This window comes from Armigeres subalbatus, chromosome 2 (genome assembly GCF_024139115.2).
Source record: "Armigeres subalbatus isolate Guangzhou_Male chromosome 2, GZ_Asu_2, whole genome shotgun sequence".
In the NCBI taxonomy this organism is placed as follows: domain Eukaryota; kingdom Metazoa; phylum Arthropoda; class Insecta; order Diptera; family Culicidae; genus Armigeres; species Armigeres subalbatus.
The window spans coordinates 143,264,341-143,284,433 of NC_085140.1; the positions used below are offsets into that span (position 1 = coordinate 143,264,341).

Below are 20,093 nucleotides of genomic sequence, written 5' to 3' on the forward strand. Positions count from 1 at the left end.
TAGTTCTCGAATTTTGCAGAAATTTCAGTTTCATTTGTATGGGAGCTCCCCTTTCCAAAGCGTGGCAAAGCTTTCCAAAGGGGTCTGAATCTGAAACCATCTGAAAAACCTTCCCCAGCCCCAAAAACCTTTGCATATAAGTTTTCGCGCCGATCGGTTCAGTAGTTTCCGAGGTTCAGACAGACAGAAATTCATTTTTATGTATATAAGATTTGAGTTCTGTCAACAATCAACATGTTTATTGTTGACATTAGGACAGTGGAAAATGAAGGCTACTTTGATCATTTTCACTAAAATAGTTGGACTTCTAATCATCAGTGTGCGCTGTACCACAGGAAAGTTGTTCACCAGCGACTTGTATTAAAAAATGAAGCGTATGGAATTCAATCTACTTGCAAGCTCCGTACGGCTGAACAAAATTGCATAAATCACTATTTCTTGTCCTATCTATTTGCACAATACTTGAGAACTGCACTTCCCATTAGCAGCAATGCCGTCTAACTTTTTTGAGCGTCCAAAGGCAAACCACCATTTTTCTTTCAACCAACTAGTTATTTTCAAGAGCTCAAGCAACATTTCCAGAAAAATTAAAACATTTCCTAAACATCATAAAAAAAGTCTAAATGGCTCCACAATCTCAGACAGCCGCAAAGTCACCGCGAGCAACATAAGCAGAAAACATCCCCTTTGTTCTTCTCGATTATTATCCCAAAAACCGCACTTTCAAATTGCATGGTCTTATTTGGTCACCGCTAACCAAATACCATGAACCGTGAGCAGAAACGAAATTGTAGTGTCATAATTAATTTTCACCGCTGACTGCACCGCACCGCACGCTTATCCTGGCGGCGGCGCGGTAACTTGCCTGTGGCGATGCACACTTGCTGCACTTTTTCGCTGTGAATTCCCAAAGTGATTCATTAGGCGGCCATCACATCTTGCTTGGTCCATGCCGGTTCAAAGTACTGGACTACCACTACAATGGGAATGTTTCAAAGAAGAATTTACCTACATAATTGAATAGTCAAAAAGAAAAAAAAATAATTTAAAAATTGAAATTTCTGTGACAGTAGCTGCAATTTGCAAATTTACTGGCATGGATGTAATTATCGGTTCGGCAATATCAAAAATATATAGTACTCAGTCTTAGTAGAATTGCCAAATTTCATTAAGAGCATAAATAGAAAAAAATATTATGGAAAAATCATATTTATTTAGTATGAAATTTATTTATAAGATTAATGACAAACGATTTTTTTATCGAATTTGCTTAATTGGTATAGAATTAATTTTTTTTTTTAATTTGCTTTTAAGGCCATATTTCATCAAATTTTGTCCATCTTCCATTGCACACAGTGACAGCATCAGCATAGTGCTCTGCGCAAAGCTGTAAGTAATTGCATCATAATGAGATGCACTCAGGCGCGGTACAAAAACGTTGACGAAGACGATGGCACCGGAAACGACGACATTTTAAGGAAGCCTCATACTCTGTATGCCCATCCTCCCGGGTTTTTCTTTCACTCGTCCACCCAGTGTGGCGCGGTCTCCGCTCTGATGCGGTGCTGGCCTTGGAACTACTTTACCACAGAAGGCAACGACAGCGCAAAATATTGACAGACGACTTGGCTCGGTTGTGAAGTGGAACAAATAAAAAGCCACTTCCCTCATTATGTACCAAGAACGGGAACTTCCCTCGAAAATTTAGTTCTACGAGAATAGTGGCTAGCGATGGTGTTTGATTAAGGGGATGGACGGGCGTCGTGGATGCAAGTGATGATTGCTCTTGATTCTTACTCATTGTTAGAAGAGGGTGGTTTGGTCGAGAGATTTTGAGATTTTTTTGCGCCTTTCGCTGGTTTGAGATTTATGTTGACATAATAAATTTTACACTTGCTGTGTGAATTAAGTGTTGAGTTGGTTTCTCAACATTATACTTGCTGCGATGTTTGGATGTTGTTTTCAAATTCTACATCACAAATCCACTAGAAGATTATTAATTTAATTATACATTCAATTAGTATAAAAAGATTGTAATTAGAGGAATTGAGGGGCCAAAATCTATGGAAAATTAATAATAACAGTTTTGTAAAATTTAAGTATGAAGTTTATATTTACGCTTTAAAAGTTTATCCAGCCTAGGGTGGGAATCCCTGCATCAGTGGATTTGTGGAGCCAGGCCAGTAGCTAAACGCTGCTGCACGGAGTATGACGGTCGATGGAGAGCTTAACGATGGTTTGATTGAAGCGTTGGAAGGTTTGGCATCTTGTGTCGACATGGCGGGAATTGTCCCTTAGCCACCAGAGGACGTGTCCTCAATTGACGTTCTGGCGGCTCCTAATGGATGCGGTTTTGCAAATTTGGATTAATTCCGCGTGCTTTGGGCCACCACGGATACCTAGCTGCATTCACGTTTGGACTACAGCATCGTTACATATACGCCGGGGTATTGGTAACAACGGATACTGTCCTTGTGATGAACACCACAGCTAGTGCTCTTTTGGTCAGCTCCTTTATCCATCGATTCGACACTCGCTGTGAGATACGGGAAGGGGGGGCAATATTCCCTAGCTAAACAAACACTGCTTTATTGTCTTATTTGTAACGCTAGTATTTTTACATTATGCATCAGTTAAACAAAATAGCTAGTTGATGCCATTCAAAAATTGTCAAAAATCTCAGTCATATTGATAATATTCACATTTCAAAAAAGTGGTGATCTTCTGTTGCCGGAAAACTCATGAGGCAAAACGCCTTTTAGCTGGCAGCTTCTAGGGAACAAAGCACCACGCGTCGACGAATGGAGACGCAAGTACATTGTAGGTGAGTGCCACTAGGGCGTTTTGCCTCGCCAAAATGTTAGATGTTTCTTCAAAATGCGGAATTTTTCGGTTTTTCCGACCTTCCCATACACTATTTTGAAACTTTTTTCGCCTAACCTACATAATTTTAGATCTAGTTTTGTTACGGCCATCTTAATGACGGTAAATATGACGAAAACCACAAAAGGCGTTTTGCCTCGGGGGGCGTTTTGGGGCCTCTTCCCCTACACTTCGACGTGAAGGTGTAGGGGAAGAGATCTCAAAACGTTCCCCCCGGGCCAAAACGACTTTCGGGTATTCACTTATAGTTACCATGTTTGAGATAGCCTTAATAAAACTAGACGAGAAATTATGTAGGTTAGGCGAAAAAAGTGTCAAAATAATAGATAGGAATGTAGGAAAAACTAAAATTTTCCACATTTTGATGAAACATCTAACATTTCAGTAACTAAAATATCTTTTGTTTTGCCTCATGTGTTTTCCGGCAACGAAATATCACCACTTTTTTGAAATGTGAATATTATCAATATGATTGAGATTTTTTCTAATTTTAATATGGCATCAGCTAGCTATATTGGTTAACTGTTGCGTGAGGAAGAAACACCCATGAAAATCGTTATAGCTAAGGCATAAAAGCAGTCTATGCTTAGCTAGGGCATATTGCCCCTTCTTCCGCTACGCTATTACGCCACAGATAGTTTTGGCATCTCGCAACATTTTTATAACGGCGAGACGCTACGCAACATCTGTCGTGCTGATTCACAATTATTACGTCAGCTCAATTTTGTAAAGCTCTACATTGCTCAAAAGAGGATATTCAATATTTCAGGTGGATTTCCTTTGGAAGTTCAGCAAAAAATCCCAGAGAATATAAAAAAAAATCCGAGGAAATTCGAAAATGGTAATGGTAATTCATAACAATTTTCTTCTAAAGTTTCTTAGGAAATTGGGAAGAATTTTCCAAGAAAATCCAGAAAAAAATTCCATGGAAATTCACTACAATTTACCTGAAATTTCTTAAAAAAATTCGTTTGAAATTTGAAAAAAAAATCCCTTGGAAAATTGAAATAGTTTTTAACTCGAATTAAATTTCATGCGGAAATGACGAAGAATTTCCCGCATTCACGCGGAACAATTTCCCGTGTTACTTCAAAAGAATTTTCCGTAGACATGCGAAAGAATTTCACGTGATTCCCTTAGAAATTCGAAAGATTTTTTTCAGAGAATGTTCGGGCAAAAAATAGACCTGTGCGCCGATTGAAAATTGAGGAAATCGTCCGGGAGTTCCTCCAGGAATTCCTTCGGGAGTTCCTTCAAGAATTCCTCCGAAAGTTCCTCCAGTAAGTTCCTCCGGAAGTTGCTCCAGCAATTCCTCAGGAATCTCTGCCAGCAATTTCTCCAGATGTTCCTCCAGAAATTGCTCCGGATCTTCCTCCTGAAATTCCTCCGGATGCTCCTGCAACAATTTCTCCTGAATTTCCAGCAGCAATTTCTTCGGAAATTCTTCCGAAAATTCCTCCGGAAATTCCTCCGAAAGTTCCTCCGGGAATTCCTCCGGAAGTTCCTCCGGAAGTTCCTCCGAAAGTTTCTCCGGAAGTTCCTCCGGAAGTTCCTCTGGAAGTTCCTCAGGAAGTTCCTCAGGAATTTCTTCCGGAAGTTCCTCAGGAAGTTCCTCCGGCAGTTCCTCAAAAAGTTCCTCCGGAAGTTCCTCAGGAATTTCCTCCGGAAGTTCCTCAGGAATTTCCTCCGGAAGTTCCTCAGGAAGTTCCTCAGGAAGTTCCTCCGGAAGATCCTCAGGAAGTTCCTCCGGAAGTTCCTCCGAAATTTCCTCAGGAAGTTCCTCCGGAAGTTTCTCAGGAAGATCTTCAGTAAGTTCCTCCGGAAGTTCCTCATGAAGTTCCTCCGGAAGTTCCTCAGGAATTTCTTCCGGAAGTTCCCCCGGAAGCTCCTCCAGGAATTCCTCCAAAAATTCCTCCAGGAATTCCTCCGAAAGTTCCTCCAGGAATTCCTCCGGAAATTCCTCCAGGAATTCCTCCAAAAATTCCTCCAGGTATTCCTCCGGAAATTCCTCCAGGAATTCCTGCGAAAGTTCCTCCAGGAATTCCTGCGGAAGTTCTTCCAGGAATTCCTCCGGAAATTCCTCCAGGAGTTCCTCCGGAAATTCCTCCAGGAATTCCTCCGGAAATTCCTCCCGGGTTTCCTACAGAAATTCCTCCAGGAATTCCTCCGGAAATTCCTCCAGGAATTGCTCCGGAAATTCATCCAGGAATTCCTCCGGAAATTCCTCCAGGAATTCCTCCGGAAATTCCTCCAGGAATTCCTCCGGAAATTCCTCCAGGAATTCCTCCGGAAATTCCTCCAGGAATTCCTCCGGAAATTTCTCCAGGAATTCCTCCGGAGATTCCTCCAGGAATTCCTTAGGAAATTCCTCCAGAAATTCCTCCGGAAATTCCTCCAGGAATTCCTCCGGAAATTCCTCCAGAAATTCCTCCAGAAGTTCCTCCCGGAATTCCTACGGATATTCCTCCAGGAATTCCTCCGGAAATTCCTCCAGGTATTCCTGCGGAATATTCCTCCGAGAATTCCTGCGGAAATTCCTCCAGGAATACCTGCGGGAGTTCCTCCAGGAATTTCTGTGGAAGTTCCTCCAGGAATTCCTGCGGAAGTTCTTCCAGGAATTCCTGCGGAAGTTCTTCCAGGTATTCCTGCGGAAGTTCCTCCAGAAATTTCTGCGGAAGTTCCTCCAGGAATTCCTGCAGAAGTTCCTCTAGGAATTCCTGCGGAAGTTCCTCCAGGAATTCCTGAGGAAGTTCCTCCAGGAATTCTTGCGGAAGTTCCTCCAGGAATTCCTGCGGAAGTTCCTCCAGGAATTCCTGCAGAAGTTCCTCCAGGAATCCCTGCGGAAGTTCTTCCAGGAATTCCTGCGGAAGTTCTTCCAGGAATTCCTGCGGAAGTTCCTCCAGGAATTCCTGCGGAAGTTCCTCCAGGAATTCCTGCTAAAGTTCCTCCAGGAATTCCTGCGGAAGTTCCTCCAGGAATTCCTGCTGAAGTTCCTCCAGGAATTCCTGCGGAAGTTCCTCCAGGAATTCCTGCGGAAGTTCCTCCAGGAATTCCTGCGGAAGTTCCTCCAGGAATTCCTGCAGAAGTTCCTCCAGGAATTCCTGCTGAAGTTCCTCCAGAAATTGCTGCGGAAGTTCCTCAAGGAATTCTTGTGGAAATTCATCCAGGAATTCCTGCGGAAGTTCCTCCAGGAATTCCTCCGGAAGTTTCTCCAGAAATTCGACCCGAAATTCCTCCAGGAATTCCTCCCGAAATTCCTCCAGGAATTCCTCCGGAAGTTCCTTCAGAAATTCCTCCGGAAGTTCCTCCAGAAATTCCGTCGGAGGTTTCTCCAGGAATTCCTCCGGAAATTCATCCAGAAATCCCTCCTTCCTGGAGAAACTTCCGGTGGAAAAGAAAGAAGGAAGCAGGAAGAAGGAAAAAGAAAGATGGAAGAAGAAAGAAGGAAGAAGGAAGAAGGAAGAAGGAAGAAGGAAGTAGAAAGAAGGGAGAAGGAAGAAGAAATAAGGAAGAAGGAAGAAGAAGGTAGAAATAAGGAAGAAGGAAGAAGAAAGAAGGAAGAAGGGAGAAGGAAGAAGGAAGAAGAAAGAAGGAAGAAGGAAAAATTAAGGAAGAAAGAATAGGAAAGAAGGACGAAGAAAGCAGAAAGAAGGAAGAAGGGAGAAGGAAGAAGGAAGGAAGGAAGAAGGAAGAAGGTAGAAGGAAGTTTAGATGTAAATTTAGATTAGAATCTAGTTTAGATGTAAATATTCCCCAAAGACAGCTCCGGTCTAGACCTTTCTTTTTTATTCATGGTGCCCGCACAAATTACGGGCATAACGAACCCCTTATTGCCATGTGTAGGATATTCAATCGTTGTTCTTCTGAATTCGATTTCCATCTTTCACGCTCGACGTTGAAAAAGAGATTCACGCACCTATTCGCTACTACATCAACCACTACTCGTTAGGCATTTATTTCTTGTATTGTAACTGTAATCGTTTTACCGAATTGTACCTGTGTTATCTGTAAATAGATAGTAATTCTAGATATAAGTCAATATTGTATCATTTGAAGTATATGTAAATTCTGTTGATACAAAAGATGAGGTTTTACGCCCATTCGAGAAAGTGCTTATTGTTGCACTACTCGAACGGGATTTTCCCTGCTCCCAATAAAGAAAGATAGAAAGGAAGAAAAAAGAACTATTAGGCCAAATGGCATTCGGCCAAACGACCCGTTCGGCTTAACGGCATTCGGCCAAATGGCCTGACACCGAAATAAAAAGGCTTCTTTTGAAATGTGCGAGTAAGACGCGCGGCTACAAAGCAAGACCATGCTGAAGGTGGCTGGGTTCGATTCCCGTTTGCCGGTCTTGGCAATTTTCGAAGTGTAAATTGTCTTGACTTCTCTGGGCATTGGAGTGACCTTAATGAACACTAAGCTGCAAGGCGGCTCTGTCCCAGTGTGGGGATGTAATGGCAATAAAAAGAAGAAGAAAGTTTGAAAATGAAATCAAAATCGTTGACATATACTGAACAACGGTGCTGTCAAACGGAAAAGAAGGCGTTGGGACTTGTATGGAGCGTTGTGTGATTTCAAACCTATTTCATTGGAAGGGAATTCAGTTGATTCAAAAATATAAGATTGCTAATGTCGTTCTTGTTCGCGTGACTAACATCTAGGTTACTTCGACCTGGCAGCCAAAGTACCGGTACTACAAGTGTCAAACCGATGTTGGTGATGAAACCAAACATACACTACAACATGATGCACAAATTATGGCCAACTGAATCTTGTTGAAATAATTTACATGACTACAGCGCCACTAGCGTTCTAGTACTTATGCTTCTACTGGGAATTCAGACTACTGACCGACTGCAAAGGACTGACTTTTCTGTTTTCGCGTACTTCGCGGCCCTGCAGGAATTGAGCGATGGGTGCTGCGATTGCAAGAATTCCGTTATACTGCAATTTTCATATCCGGTAAAGATAATCTGCTGATCACGGTATACAGACAACAAGGCAGGCTCGTAGACCGTAGGCCGTGTTGCTGATGTTTTCTTCTCGCCTATCCACAGAGGTAGCTACTCCATTCGATGAGACAGAAGAATTTACAATTAATGAGATAGCCAATGCTACTGTTTCAGATATTCCTCTGAAATAGGAAGATATCTAATAAGCTAGTAGACTGAATCCAGAAATTCAACAAGATGTTGATTGCCTTAAATTAGAGACAGTTTACGAGCTTCCGTTATCGTTCCGAACACAGGTACCTTCGATTACATCAATAGGGCACTGTACGAACAAATCTCTTTCTCTTTCGTTCTTCATAAATTTTAACAATTAGTGGCCTTGTTGTTTTCTAATTTCTTTGATGCGAGAAAGATACAAAGCAGTCCGTGCAGTGCCTTATTGCATTATCAAATTAACCGAAAATTCAATTAATCATCGTATAATGCTCTGTGGAATTTATCTTTAACATATCAATCACTTTTGTTGCAATTCTGAGCTCAATCGGACATACCGAACCAATTTTTGGAACAAAAGAGTGACGGAGGCGTATTTTCCTATTTATTTGGGCTGAAGCCCCATTCAAACTTCAAATAGAATGTGCCCAGCTTATGCAACAAGGGATTGAGCTGAAATTTTCATAGATTGAATTTCTCACCCAAAGGCACAATCCTCCCCATACAAGCCTGGACAATTCCTCAAATTATAAAGTGATAAAAAGTAATATTCTGAAGGGATATTTCAGATTGTATTGACACGAATACAATAAATATTGAATCAAAAGAAAAGAAAGGCCACATCAACCATGATGTTAAGCACCAGCTGGGTGCATTTGACTCGAATATTCCGCCTGCCTTTTGAAGTGCCTATGTTAACGAAACATTACATCGCTTTTGGACCTGTCGTTCAAGGACCATCCAAAATAGATCGTTTGATAGCTGTTTACCGTTTGGATTGATGACTGCCGTTTGTTCCCTACAACAGTACGCAGCAAGGAACGCATTCCAGCTGTCGTCGTTCAGAACCTGACATCAGTAGCGATATCGTTAGAATCTTCCACCCAAAAATCAAAACACTTTTATCTTCTGACTTTTGCAGGAGAAACAGACCGTGTCCCAATTTGTACCAGTCATCCCCACGCGTTCCAGTTCCATTGCGCGAAACGGAAACTATCATTTACCCTCGTTATTGACAAGAGGGAGGGCGGGACTTTCTTTCGGTTCGCGGCATACGGACCGACATGCGGCGAAATTTGAACGGTACTGCCAGTATAAGCAAGCAGCGCAACGGTAGCGATGTGATTGGCCAGAAAACGAGCGGCACTCGAGGAAATGATTGAGTTTCGCATAGAGGATGACGTGCCAGGTGCTACCACTCCGCACCAGCAAGCACTTCTAGAGCTCACTCGCTCGGGAAATGGATTCGAACTTCTTATCAATATTTACGAGCTTCCCGAAATGGAGGCGGGGCGGGGTGCGGATGGATGGGTGAGCTGGGTCAAATTGGATCCGTACGTAGCTATTTCTGTAGCGAAGGGTTTGAATAACAATAATACGTACTCATCACCGCCCGTACCAAGCAATGGCAATTCGATATCGCTAGGTGTTGGATTATAACCAAAACGATAGGGATTTGGCGTGAAAATTGATGAATTTGGAATAATACGTCTTATATTTTGCTTTGAGAATAAGCATCATTGAATTGAAAGGGATGGCTATGATTAAATGATGGTTTCATGAATGTTTGCAGATGATTTATCAATATAATATTGACTACTTGTGGAAACTGACGCTGCAGAGCTAGAATAATAAAAATGACAGTTGTGCGTTGCTTCCGTATTGAATGGGTGCCCTTGAAAACGCGAGTGGAATTAGTTTTGGATTCCGGGAGGCTTGTCCTTAAGAATCCTTCAAGGATGCATCCCATTGCGGAAAAATTCACCAAATTCTTCCTCCAATAATTAGTGTAATATTCCAAAAGGTTTTTCAAAGAGAAACATAACTATTACAAACCTGAGAAAAAAAAACATTTTGGTTATCTGGTGATTTTTAGCCGTTCCCGTGTCAACCGGTAACCAACTGATCTACAAAGTTGGTTTCTGTGATTCATTTGTTTAATTTGCCAAAACTACAATATTGCAACTATTGCACACCCATTACTATTGGATATTTTACCACACCTACACTTTGGCACAAACAATACTGTCTCATAAATGAGGTTCTCGATTTGAATCATCTCGGTAAAATGATGGTGTCAAGACTGTCAAGGGAAAAAGAATCTACTTACCTCAAAAAGTTTAAAACGAGTCTCTTAGTTAAACATCCATTATCAAAATTAGAAAAAAAAAAAAAGCTAACATGTCGTTAAGCATTCTTTTCTTCCTAAATTCAATCATTCGGTCCAATTTTCATTAAGCTATTTTATCTGTGTGTTGAGATTTAATTATAATCTTATCATTGTGGAATGAATTCAAGTTGAATAGCAAAAAAACGCAGAATCCTTTATAACCCAAACCTTATTATAACTAATAATTATTGTTGTTATCTCCTTTCTTTACGTTTTCCGTCACCATCAACCAACCGTCCCGCACCAAACCAACGAATGCGTTTACGAATCCAAATGCGAAACGTGCATTTCTTTGCGTTTACCCTAATGTGCCTCGTGTCATCTATTCGGCTGGTGTCACTCGATGTGCGCTTTTGTGTATGCCTTCCATCCAATTCCCATCCATCGACATCGATGAGTACCGCCCTAGATCAAAACTGGAAGCAGCCGAAAAACTGGCTGCAGTTTCAGCCGCCGCGTAAGTGTCCATTAAAGCTGTGGTACGATTTCTGCTAGAGGAATCTGATTTCAAGCTTTGAAAATAAATGGCACCTAGTTCACACTAGCCAGCAACGAAATAATAACAAACGAGTTCATACTAGTCTCTATGCATTTTTTTAAATAGAAACATTAACAGTTTTCTAGTTTTGCGATAGATTTGTTCTGTTTCTAGTTGATTGCTTTCCACAATGGAAAATAGCGTTAGTTGAAGAATATGTTTTATTTGATTGTGTTTTGCTCTCTGTCTTTGAAAAGTTTTTACCAGTGGGTCAGAAATGTTTTCCGGTTGAACACCGTATAGTTTTTCTCACCCTCTCTTTTACCGCATAATCTCTTAGTAAGTCTTTCTCTGATTCGTCTTTAACTGATGTTGCGGTTTCGTTTCATGCAAAAATATCTCATTGCTAAAAAAAATGTCAAAAACTAATCCGCCTTCGTTCCGTACTTTAGAGCTGCTGCGTGTTTGTCTTCGAGTTTTTTCTAAACAGTTTTAGTTTGCTTTCTGCTTTCAACATTGTCCACATAGGAAATTTTTGGAATGTTTTCTAACTATCGCTACATCTCTGTTCTACAGTTAGAATTTATTAATCAACTAGTTGCTTTATTCCTAATAGGTACCTGGTACATACAACTGTAAGATAATTTGACACGTTAAATTGTACCGTTGTAAATTGTGTTCGAACTTAGAGAAAAAATTGCAGCACATAGAAAAATCAATCATCACTGTATGAATATGTCTTAAAACTTCACCTCGATATTACAGTGTTAAAAAATATATCACGAACGATCATAAATCATTCAAATTTAATCCGTAAAATATATCACAACAATTTTATCCACGGATAATGACATACCTAAAAGCTGCCAACGCCGATTACAGGATAATGCAATCAAATCATACTTATTTTTAATAAAACAATTGGTTCTTGTTTTTAAATTAGTCAATCTAAACCATTTTGAGATTTGATTATTTGAAAAAAAATTAATGTATTGATTTTTTAAACGAAATTTTTGAACTTTTTTTTGTGAAATTCTAAGTGTTACCTGGGGGACCGAAATCCGTCCACCTTATGATATACCAATAAATTAAAGGGGATTAAAATAATTTATCTTATCCTGTTCATATACTTGACAGTAAGCTTTTAGGCCATTGAGAAAGAAAGTGAAATTAAAACAACAAATTAAATCAAAAACAAATCGCAACCCACCAAACGCGGAGTTTCTGGAGCCATTTGTTTGCGTTCAGAATATAATTGCAACAAAAGTAAATGTGTTATAAATGAACCGGTGCCAACAAAAGTGGTAAATAAACCATTTTTGTCGATGTTGTGATTTTTACACCAAGGGCTTCTATTTGCAAAGATCCAATAAAAGAATAACAAAAATTGATGGTTTTTGACAACTAAATCTGAAGAAGGGTAGGTAAAGTGGTACACACCCATTAAAATCAGCTTATTGAAGAGAAAATTTGACAACATGGATGATTCCACCACAGATTTTAACCCTATTTTGAATTGGAAGATGGTTCACTGCCATTTAAAATAATTTAATAAATGTACATGTACCACTTTTCCTGCCAACGATTTTCCGTTTCTGCTGCATTTTGTTCCCATTAATAGTGGTACATGTGCATTTTGTCCCAACAAACTTGAAATTTGTCAAGAAACTTCGCATATTTCTCATTACTGCAATTAGGCACATCAGTAATAACTCGTTGGTACAGTTGAGTTGAATGAAATTTCAATTATGAATTTTATTTTCAAAGTTTTTGGAGAAAGTAGTTTCAAATGTTTAAATGCGTAACACTTCAAAAGTAGAAGCCTTCGTGCTCCTGTTTCAACGATACACGTTTCATTTGCATTCGATTCCTCTTTTCTAGAGACTTTTTCAAGAAAATCTTTTCGAACGCCTTTTCCACGCGATAGGGTGGGTGTACCAATCGTCGCCATACATAAGAACAAATATTTTTTTTTTAAATAAGTGAAAGGCATGTGAGTGGACTTTATATATCACGCGAAAGGTTTTACTTCTTGCTCCTTATAACAGCTGTGAAAACCAAAATAACATTTGTTATAATCCTTAAAATTGATTAATCTATAATAGGAACGCATGCACCAGTTGTGGCACTATTCTTAATTTTGGTTCCTTATTTCACAAATCCCATTGATTTCTGTCACTAGTGCGACAACTGGTGCAAAGGACGTCAAAAATTAAGCAAAATCATTTTTTACAATTATGCTTTGCTTGTTTTGGAGGAGATCAAAGGTGTTATTGTATCATATGAATATGCTCGATATGAACTTGGTTTGCGATGATTTGATTGGCCATTGGCATATAAAGCACTAGTGCGACAACTGGTGCTATAGCCACGACTGGTACATCTAGGCTATATCGCCATGGATTGCTCTATGAGTCGCCTCTCCACATCTCGATATTGAAGATGGAAGGAAAATGAAAGGAAAATTTAAATGGGTAATAGATCCCAAAAAGCTCGTTGCTATGAAAAACGACAACCAAGCAAATGTCATTTCTTGTTGTTGGTCTGTTTGTTATTGTCCAAAGATGGTCTACCGTGGGGCATCGAAATCCGTACACTTAAGCACCTTACTATATGGAAAAGTCATTAGAAAATAGGAATCGAATGTAAATAAAACGTTTGTCATTGACACAGGCGCATGAAGGCTTCTACTTTTGATGTGTTTCACATTTACTCATTAAAAACTACGAAAAACATGATAAAATATTGAATTTAGTCAACTACTCCTGACTCGAAATCCATCTACCGTGGACGGATTTCGAATCAAAGGAACAAAATCCGTACAGCTATTTCTTAACTAAATATTTAAATTAAAAACAGTCTTATTCACTAAACTACCACTGTAAATAGTTCGATGCGCACCTTGAGAAGCGATCCCTTCGATTTGTATTCCGCTTATCTTATGTAATGATTTGCAATTAGCAATTAAAACACAGTTACTTTTGGTGAAATTATGCTCTACCCGAAAACAAAATGGCGGCACAAACTCCGCGTTTGGTGGGTGGAGATTTGTTTTTGATTTTTGTTGTTTTAATTTCAAAGCCTTCTTTCCAATTCTATGCCCTAAAAGCTTACTGTCAAGTATATGAACGGGATAAGATTAATTATTCCTACATTAGTTACCTTCAACCTCCTTTAATTTATTGATATCTCATGAGGTGGACGGATTTCGGTGCTGTATGGATTTCGGTTCCGCACGGTAGTAGCCTAAAAATGTGAACATATCGACATGAGGAGAGTGAATCCAGAACAAAATATAATCAGAACACATCGAGATATAGAGAGATAGGGAGGTTATCGAGATGAGGAATGCCCAAATGTAGATTGAAAAGACCGAGGAAACCATCGACATAGGGAGAGATATCGAAATATAGAACATCAAGATGTAGAGAGTCGACTGTATCAAATTTGGTTCCGTTTTCTTGATTAATTCTCGAGTTATGCAGAAAACTGTGATTCGTTTGTATGGGAGCCCGCCTATCCAGAAGGGGGTCTTGAACCATCCTAATAGCCTTCCCAGGCCCCAAAAACCTCTGCATACAAATCTCTACAAGGCGTTAAGGGAGTGCATAAAGTCGGCAAAAAATTACCAAATTCAGATTGCACTTCCGAATACCAGAACTGCCGAAAAGAAGTGCGTTGGAACCTGGGAGTTGGAACTATCGTCCCGGTATTTGTTCCAGCTTATGATCAGTCTCAGAACGTTGTCGCGCTTCACCCGAAACATTATGATGGCTTTCAGCTCGCAAGTGCCTATTAGCTTCTGCTACTTTTCTTCATTGAGTCGCAAAGTATTCAGAATGAACTTCCCAAAGAACGCCACACATCGGTTTGATCTTGATATGGATGCTATCACGCACATATTCTGCGAAAAATTCCTCGACATCTTTGACATTCGACACTGCAAGGGATCCGCTCTCGCCGACCGGTTGTTTGTATACGATTTATCCTCTTGATCATCATATTGAACATCTGGCAACAGCATCCTTTTGACAGTGGTGATCTCGTTTTCAAGAGATAATAATCTGATTCTCCAATTATTCACGGTCCATTTATTTTCGGCCAAATTTTACCGTTTAAAGATCGAGAAACTTTTCGTTTGCCTTCCCCCATAGCTTAATAAGACTTTCATGTCTATGACTCTTATAACTTGACCACATCTGCATCAGCCGAAAATGGAGACAGAACCTTCTTAATGTCCGAAAATAGAGTAGAAAAGCCGCGTTGACACTGTAGAGAAGAAAGTTAAATCACAGACAAACAAAAATAACACTCGTAAAATTCTCATCGTTCACTGATTTACCAATCAATTTAAATAATCATTAGTTGGCCAATCGATCACTCGTTGCGCACGCGTCAGATTTGCTCTAGTTTGACGTTTGCTTACTACCTCCATCTGGTTCGTGATTTGGCCAACTTAGCGGAAACAATAGATGTCGTTACTATATTTACGACGATGAAATTGATTAGTAAATGTTCAATGTGTTATGTCTGTTTGTCTTTGGTTAAATGTTGCTGCAAACAGGACAAGCAAGCGTGGGTGGTTTCTCTGACCGACCAAGGGAGGAGATTAAAGCAGACGGAAATATGAAATCAAACAAGGCTCCCAGGGTCGATTACATAACAGCAGAGTTGCTCCAAGCTGAAAAAAAAAACAGTTTTTTCATCCATTTTTCTTCTAATCTGGGCCCAGCTCAAGGCTAAAGCGAACAATTGCGCAGAATAAAGATCTTCTGCGTTAACACTATCATATGAGTGGTCAGGGCCCATAAGTAAATAAGCGAGTTACTGTCGTGCTAAGCTAAGTTGTTCCATGTCGTCCATGCGTGACCAAAGCGTAGATGTAAACAATCAACGTTTAGTTACTGGATGGTCTCTCGGCAATATGACCGGAAATTGTGTGTCAAAGGGAACGAATTCTGCTTCACCTGAGCATCATCCAAGAAAGGAGCAAGTTTATAGAGAATACTTTTTCTCTCGATCGTCAACCATCGTTCTGCCGTTAGAACGGGCTTGGTAGTCATATGGCTTCTGCTTCTACCTCTTACGCAGAAGGTCATGGGTTCAATCCCAGGTCCGTTCCATTATCCTGCTTTGTATCTTTCTCTATATTTCTCATGTTCTAGCAGTCGCTAGAACTGGAAATAGACTTCCATACCGTTTCCATTTCTATCCCTGTACCTTCAACTTGACTATTCTAGTAGTAGGTACTATAATTGGAAATTAACTAAAAAGCTGGTTTCCTACATCCAATTAGAAAATCCATCAGTTCCTTTCTTCTATCTATAACATTGGCAGCTCGTTAACCAAGACGAACCTCTGCGTCTCGAACCTAACCCAAAAATTCAAATAAATTCCGTATGAACTCGTGGCAAGTGCAGAGGTATATTCGGCTTGCAGTGGGCGAGTGATTACATCATCATTTCCTCCCCCTTCCTTACATTGACTTGCATTCTGATGTGGCGCCAGTATGACCTAACAAATGAGATCACCAGTACTTGTTGATTAAAGATTAGTTCTAGTCCCAAGCAAACATCTGTTGGTTCTCTGTGCAAGAACAGCTGATCTGTTCATAATGGAGTAGTAACTACGGGCAGTCAATTATGCTTAAGCTCAAGCTCAACCATCGTTCTGCCATTGATTTCTGATTATGATACAGAATTGATATTTGATCTCCAAAAACATCATGCTGAGCCCATTTCCAAAGAACGATTTATGCCTTCTCGTATTCTCCTTGTTTCAATGGTACCGTTGTGCAACTTACATCTTGACGCACGAACTTTTTCACATTTTCACCGGTCTTGATTGCCTCTATTGGTAGTTTCTGACAACTTCTACGACAATTGGAGATGTAACGAAACACGCACGTAATAGTGCGAACCAATATATTCCACTTTGAGATACGTGTGACATCGACTAGTGGACAATTGGAATCAGAAGCATGGAAAAGATGAAAAACCCGGAGCCACTCGATGATATTCGGAACCACTTGATTGATCGTCGGCCAACTGTCTTCCGGCGAATATAGAATGTTTGGCCCTCAAACCATTCACGGGTCGATGTAAAACAGCTTTCTCGTTTCTTTTTGGTAAGCAGTTCCGCTATGTTTATTTTAGTGCGGATATAATGCCACCTGATCCCAATTGCAGTCACACTTCCATAAATCCTGAAGCAATATTTTCTCATGTAGGGTAGACGCAGCCAACAAGCCCAAAGGGTCGAATAGGCTCATGACACAACTGAGGGCAGTTCTTTCCGTTGGTCGAGCAGAGCCTAGCAGATATGGTGCTAAGGAATCTCGAACGGAGGTTGAAAACACGAAGACATCATCTTTGGGTCGCTTTGGGTCATTTCTTATCCGACGTTGCACGGTAGTGTATGCGATGTGCACGATTTTTAGGCGAGTTTGTTCGTTATACATTGCAATGTAGTTTGTGATAACAAACTATGTTTGACAGATAATCCGATTTCATTTGGGTTTGTTTGCAGGAATATGCGATGTCAACAAAAGAAGCTTGAATAAACTCGTAAAATAGCCTAATGTGCGGGAAAAGATATAAATGAAGTGAAGAAATTCGCACCACAATGCGATTTTGATGAAATATGGATCGGTAAACGATGTTAATCGTGCATTCTTATGAGGCATTCCACGGGGGCATGTCAGTCGATCCTGAGCGACCATTTCGAAAATATTTGAAACTCTGCACAGTTTTTCAATTTCATCTAAATCGTCATTTTTCGATATCAAATCTTCATATTGAGTCACGGCTAACTTTTCAAAAGAGTGTATGTGAAAATGGTTCAAAAATATTTAAAAAGCTGCACAGCAAAAACGGAATGTTCGATTGTTATGATTTTTTCAGCAAAGTTAGACAACTAAATGGTGATTCTTAAGAAAATGTGCACAGTAAAAAAAAATTTTTTTTTGCCTTTAAAAATATCATTTTTGTCACAAAAACTCAAATATCTCAAAACCCTATCTTTTTTTAGGGAAAACGGTCCATTATATTAGCTATCTACCATAAAAATTTGGTGATGGTAAACTAATAAACAAAAAAGTTATGACATTTCAAACATTTCACAATTTTCACATTTAGTAAAAAAAATTTTTTTTCTGTGTAAGTTATTTCGAGAATTGCAGTTTGATGCAGATTTTATTGTTAAGGGACGTGATTTAAACAAGTTGTTTTCATGATATTTTGATTTAATTATTCATAGCATCTATAAGAAACTTAGACACGATCCAGTGTTGTGATCAAAAGTATTGATAGTGTCATAATTTTCATTGCACTTGACTGGCGAAAAATTCTTTTAATAGTGTTGAAACCTGTTGATAATAACGTTGATAGAAACATATCAGAAATGTTATTTTTAAGACAAAAGCTGCAAAATCAAAGATTTATATACACGTGTACGTCTATAGTTTACCTGCAAAAAATATACCTCTTAGAGAATAGACTTTATGATCGGGAGGAAACGGGTATCTTCAACAACAACAAATGCATGATAGGTACATACCATGACAATGCTCACGAAAAAGCTAAAAAATTACTACTACTAAGGTTGTTAAAGATCTTATAGTAATTTTTTTCTTCAGTCAAGCAAATGACACCAAACTAGTCAGTAAAAACTTAAAAGTGATTTTGTTTATTGAAATATTACGAACAACATGAGTAGCCGCTTTCTCAACTGTTGTAGGCCGTTTGATGGAAAAAAGTGTTCAAAAGAGCTACGAAATCTCACCGAAAGCACCATAGATAAACTGAAAGTGACTGGTTATGCTCCAATGTCCACATTGAATACAAATTTACGCATTTGCACGTCCTGCAGTCTAAACGTTGACAAAAGAGCAATCTGTATATCATCGGTTGAGCAGAGCGCAGGAAGTTCGAAAACGACAGCAACTGAGGAATTGCCAGATGTATCGACAACAACTGAGGAATTACCAGAAGTATTAAGTGCTGAGAGCCTTGCCACCGTACCATCAGCGAAATCTGTTTCAACAAATCAATCGGAAGATGAGTGTATCCAAAAGGTCAACATCGAACGCTTTAACGAGGGCATAGCTGGGATAAAAGTGACCTGATTAAATGGAGTAAGATGGACTACGTTTATTACCCGGAGAAAAAATACCGTGAAATAAACGAAGCTGTACGAAGAAACCTCTTCAAATTAGGACCTGATGATGTGGAAAATACAGACTACGATGAGGTAATTATAAATATGAAGGAAAGGTTCTCGAATGCAGCCACGACAAGGAAAGAAAAATTATTGATTTTGTCGATGCTGCCAAGTTCGTGGTCTATTCAGGATGCCATTGATGAGTTCAAAACCAATAGAAATACAGTAAAAGAGGCAAAACAATTGAAGAATAACTGTCTTTCAACCAAAAATACTAGGTCTAGTACTGCATTAACAGATGAGACAAAAGAAATAGTAGTTCAATATTTTGAAGATGATGAAGTAAGTCGAGCTATGCCTGGTCAAAAGATTATGTATCAGTAAAAAGATGGAAAGCGTCAAGCAATCCAAAAACGATTAATGATGACGACTTTGAAAGAAGCGTACACACGCTTCAAGGAAATTCACGATAATATTAAAATAGGTTTTTCCTCATTTGCAAACCTTCGGCCAAGGCAATGTAAGCTTCTTTCCAATTCAGGAACACATAATGTGTGTGTGTGCACAACCCATGAGAATATTAATCTTATTTTACATAGTTTGAAAAGAATCAATTTAACAAAGGATATTAAAATGTTAACTGGTAGTCTTTTGTGTGAAAATACAACATCAAATTGCTATCTACGATCTTGTTCGGATTGTCCAGATTCTTCATCATTGGAAAATACTTTATTCGCTGAGTTTGAAGAAAAATATATTGATCAGTTATCATTTGAGCAATGGGTGACCACGGATAGGTGTGACATAGAAACTATTGTAAAACCTGTAGATGAGTTTGTGTCATATTTTTGCTTGAAATTAGAAAGTTTAATCCCTCACGATTTCATTAAAACAGAACAATCCAGCTTTTAAAAAATACGAAAAATACATTACAAAATGGTGAATTTTTAGTCATTTGTGATTTTTCTGAAAATTACAGCTTTGTATTGCAAGATGAAGTGCAGTCCCATCACTGGAACGTACAACAAGCTACAATTCATCCATTCGTTATTTATTTTAATGGAAGTACGCAAATTGAACACTTAAGTTTTATTATAATTTCCGAAGATTTAAGACACGATTCAGTATCCGTAAACTTGTTCATTGGAAAAATGATTAACTTTTTACGCGTTGATAAGCATAAAGAAGTCAAAAAGATATATTTCATGTCTGATGGAGCAGCGTCGCAGTACAA

At 39.2% G+C, this 20,093-nt stretch overlaps 1 protein-coding gene across 2 annotated transcripts in view; it reads left to right on the top strand.

Moving 5' to 3' along the window:
- The window catches only part of LOC134210927 (potassium voltage-gated channel subfamily KQT member 2-like), a 685,380-nt gene that overhangs the window by 481,240 nt on the left and 184,047 nt on the right, over positions 1-20,093 (top strand). For both annotated transcript variants that reach the window (XM_062687367.1, XM_062687366.1), the window contains one exon: positions 10,631-10,678. In XM_062687367.1, the coding sequence (XP_062543351.1) occupies positions 10,631-10,678 (48 nt within the window). The remainder of the gene's footprint in view (positions 1-10,630; positions 10,679-20,093) is intronic.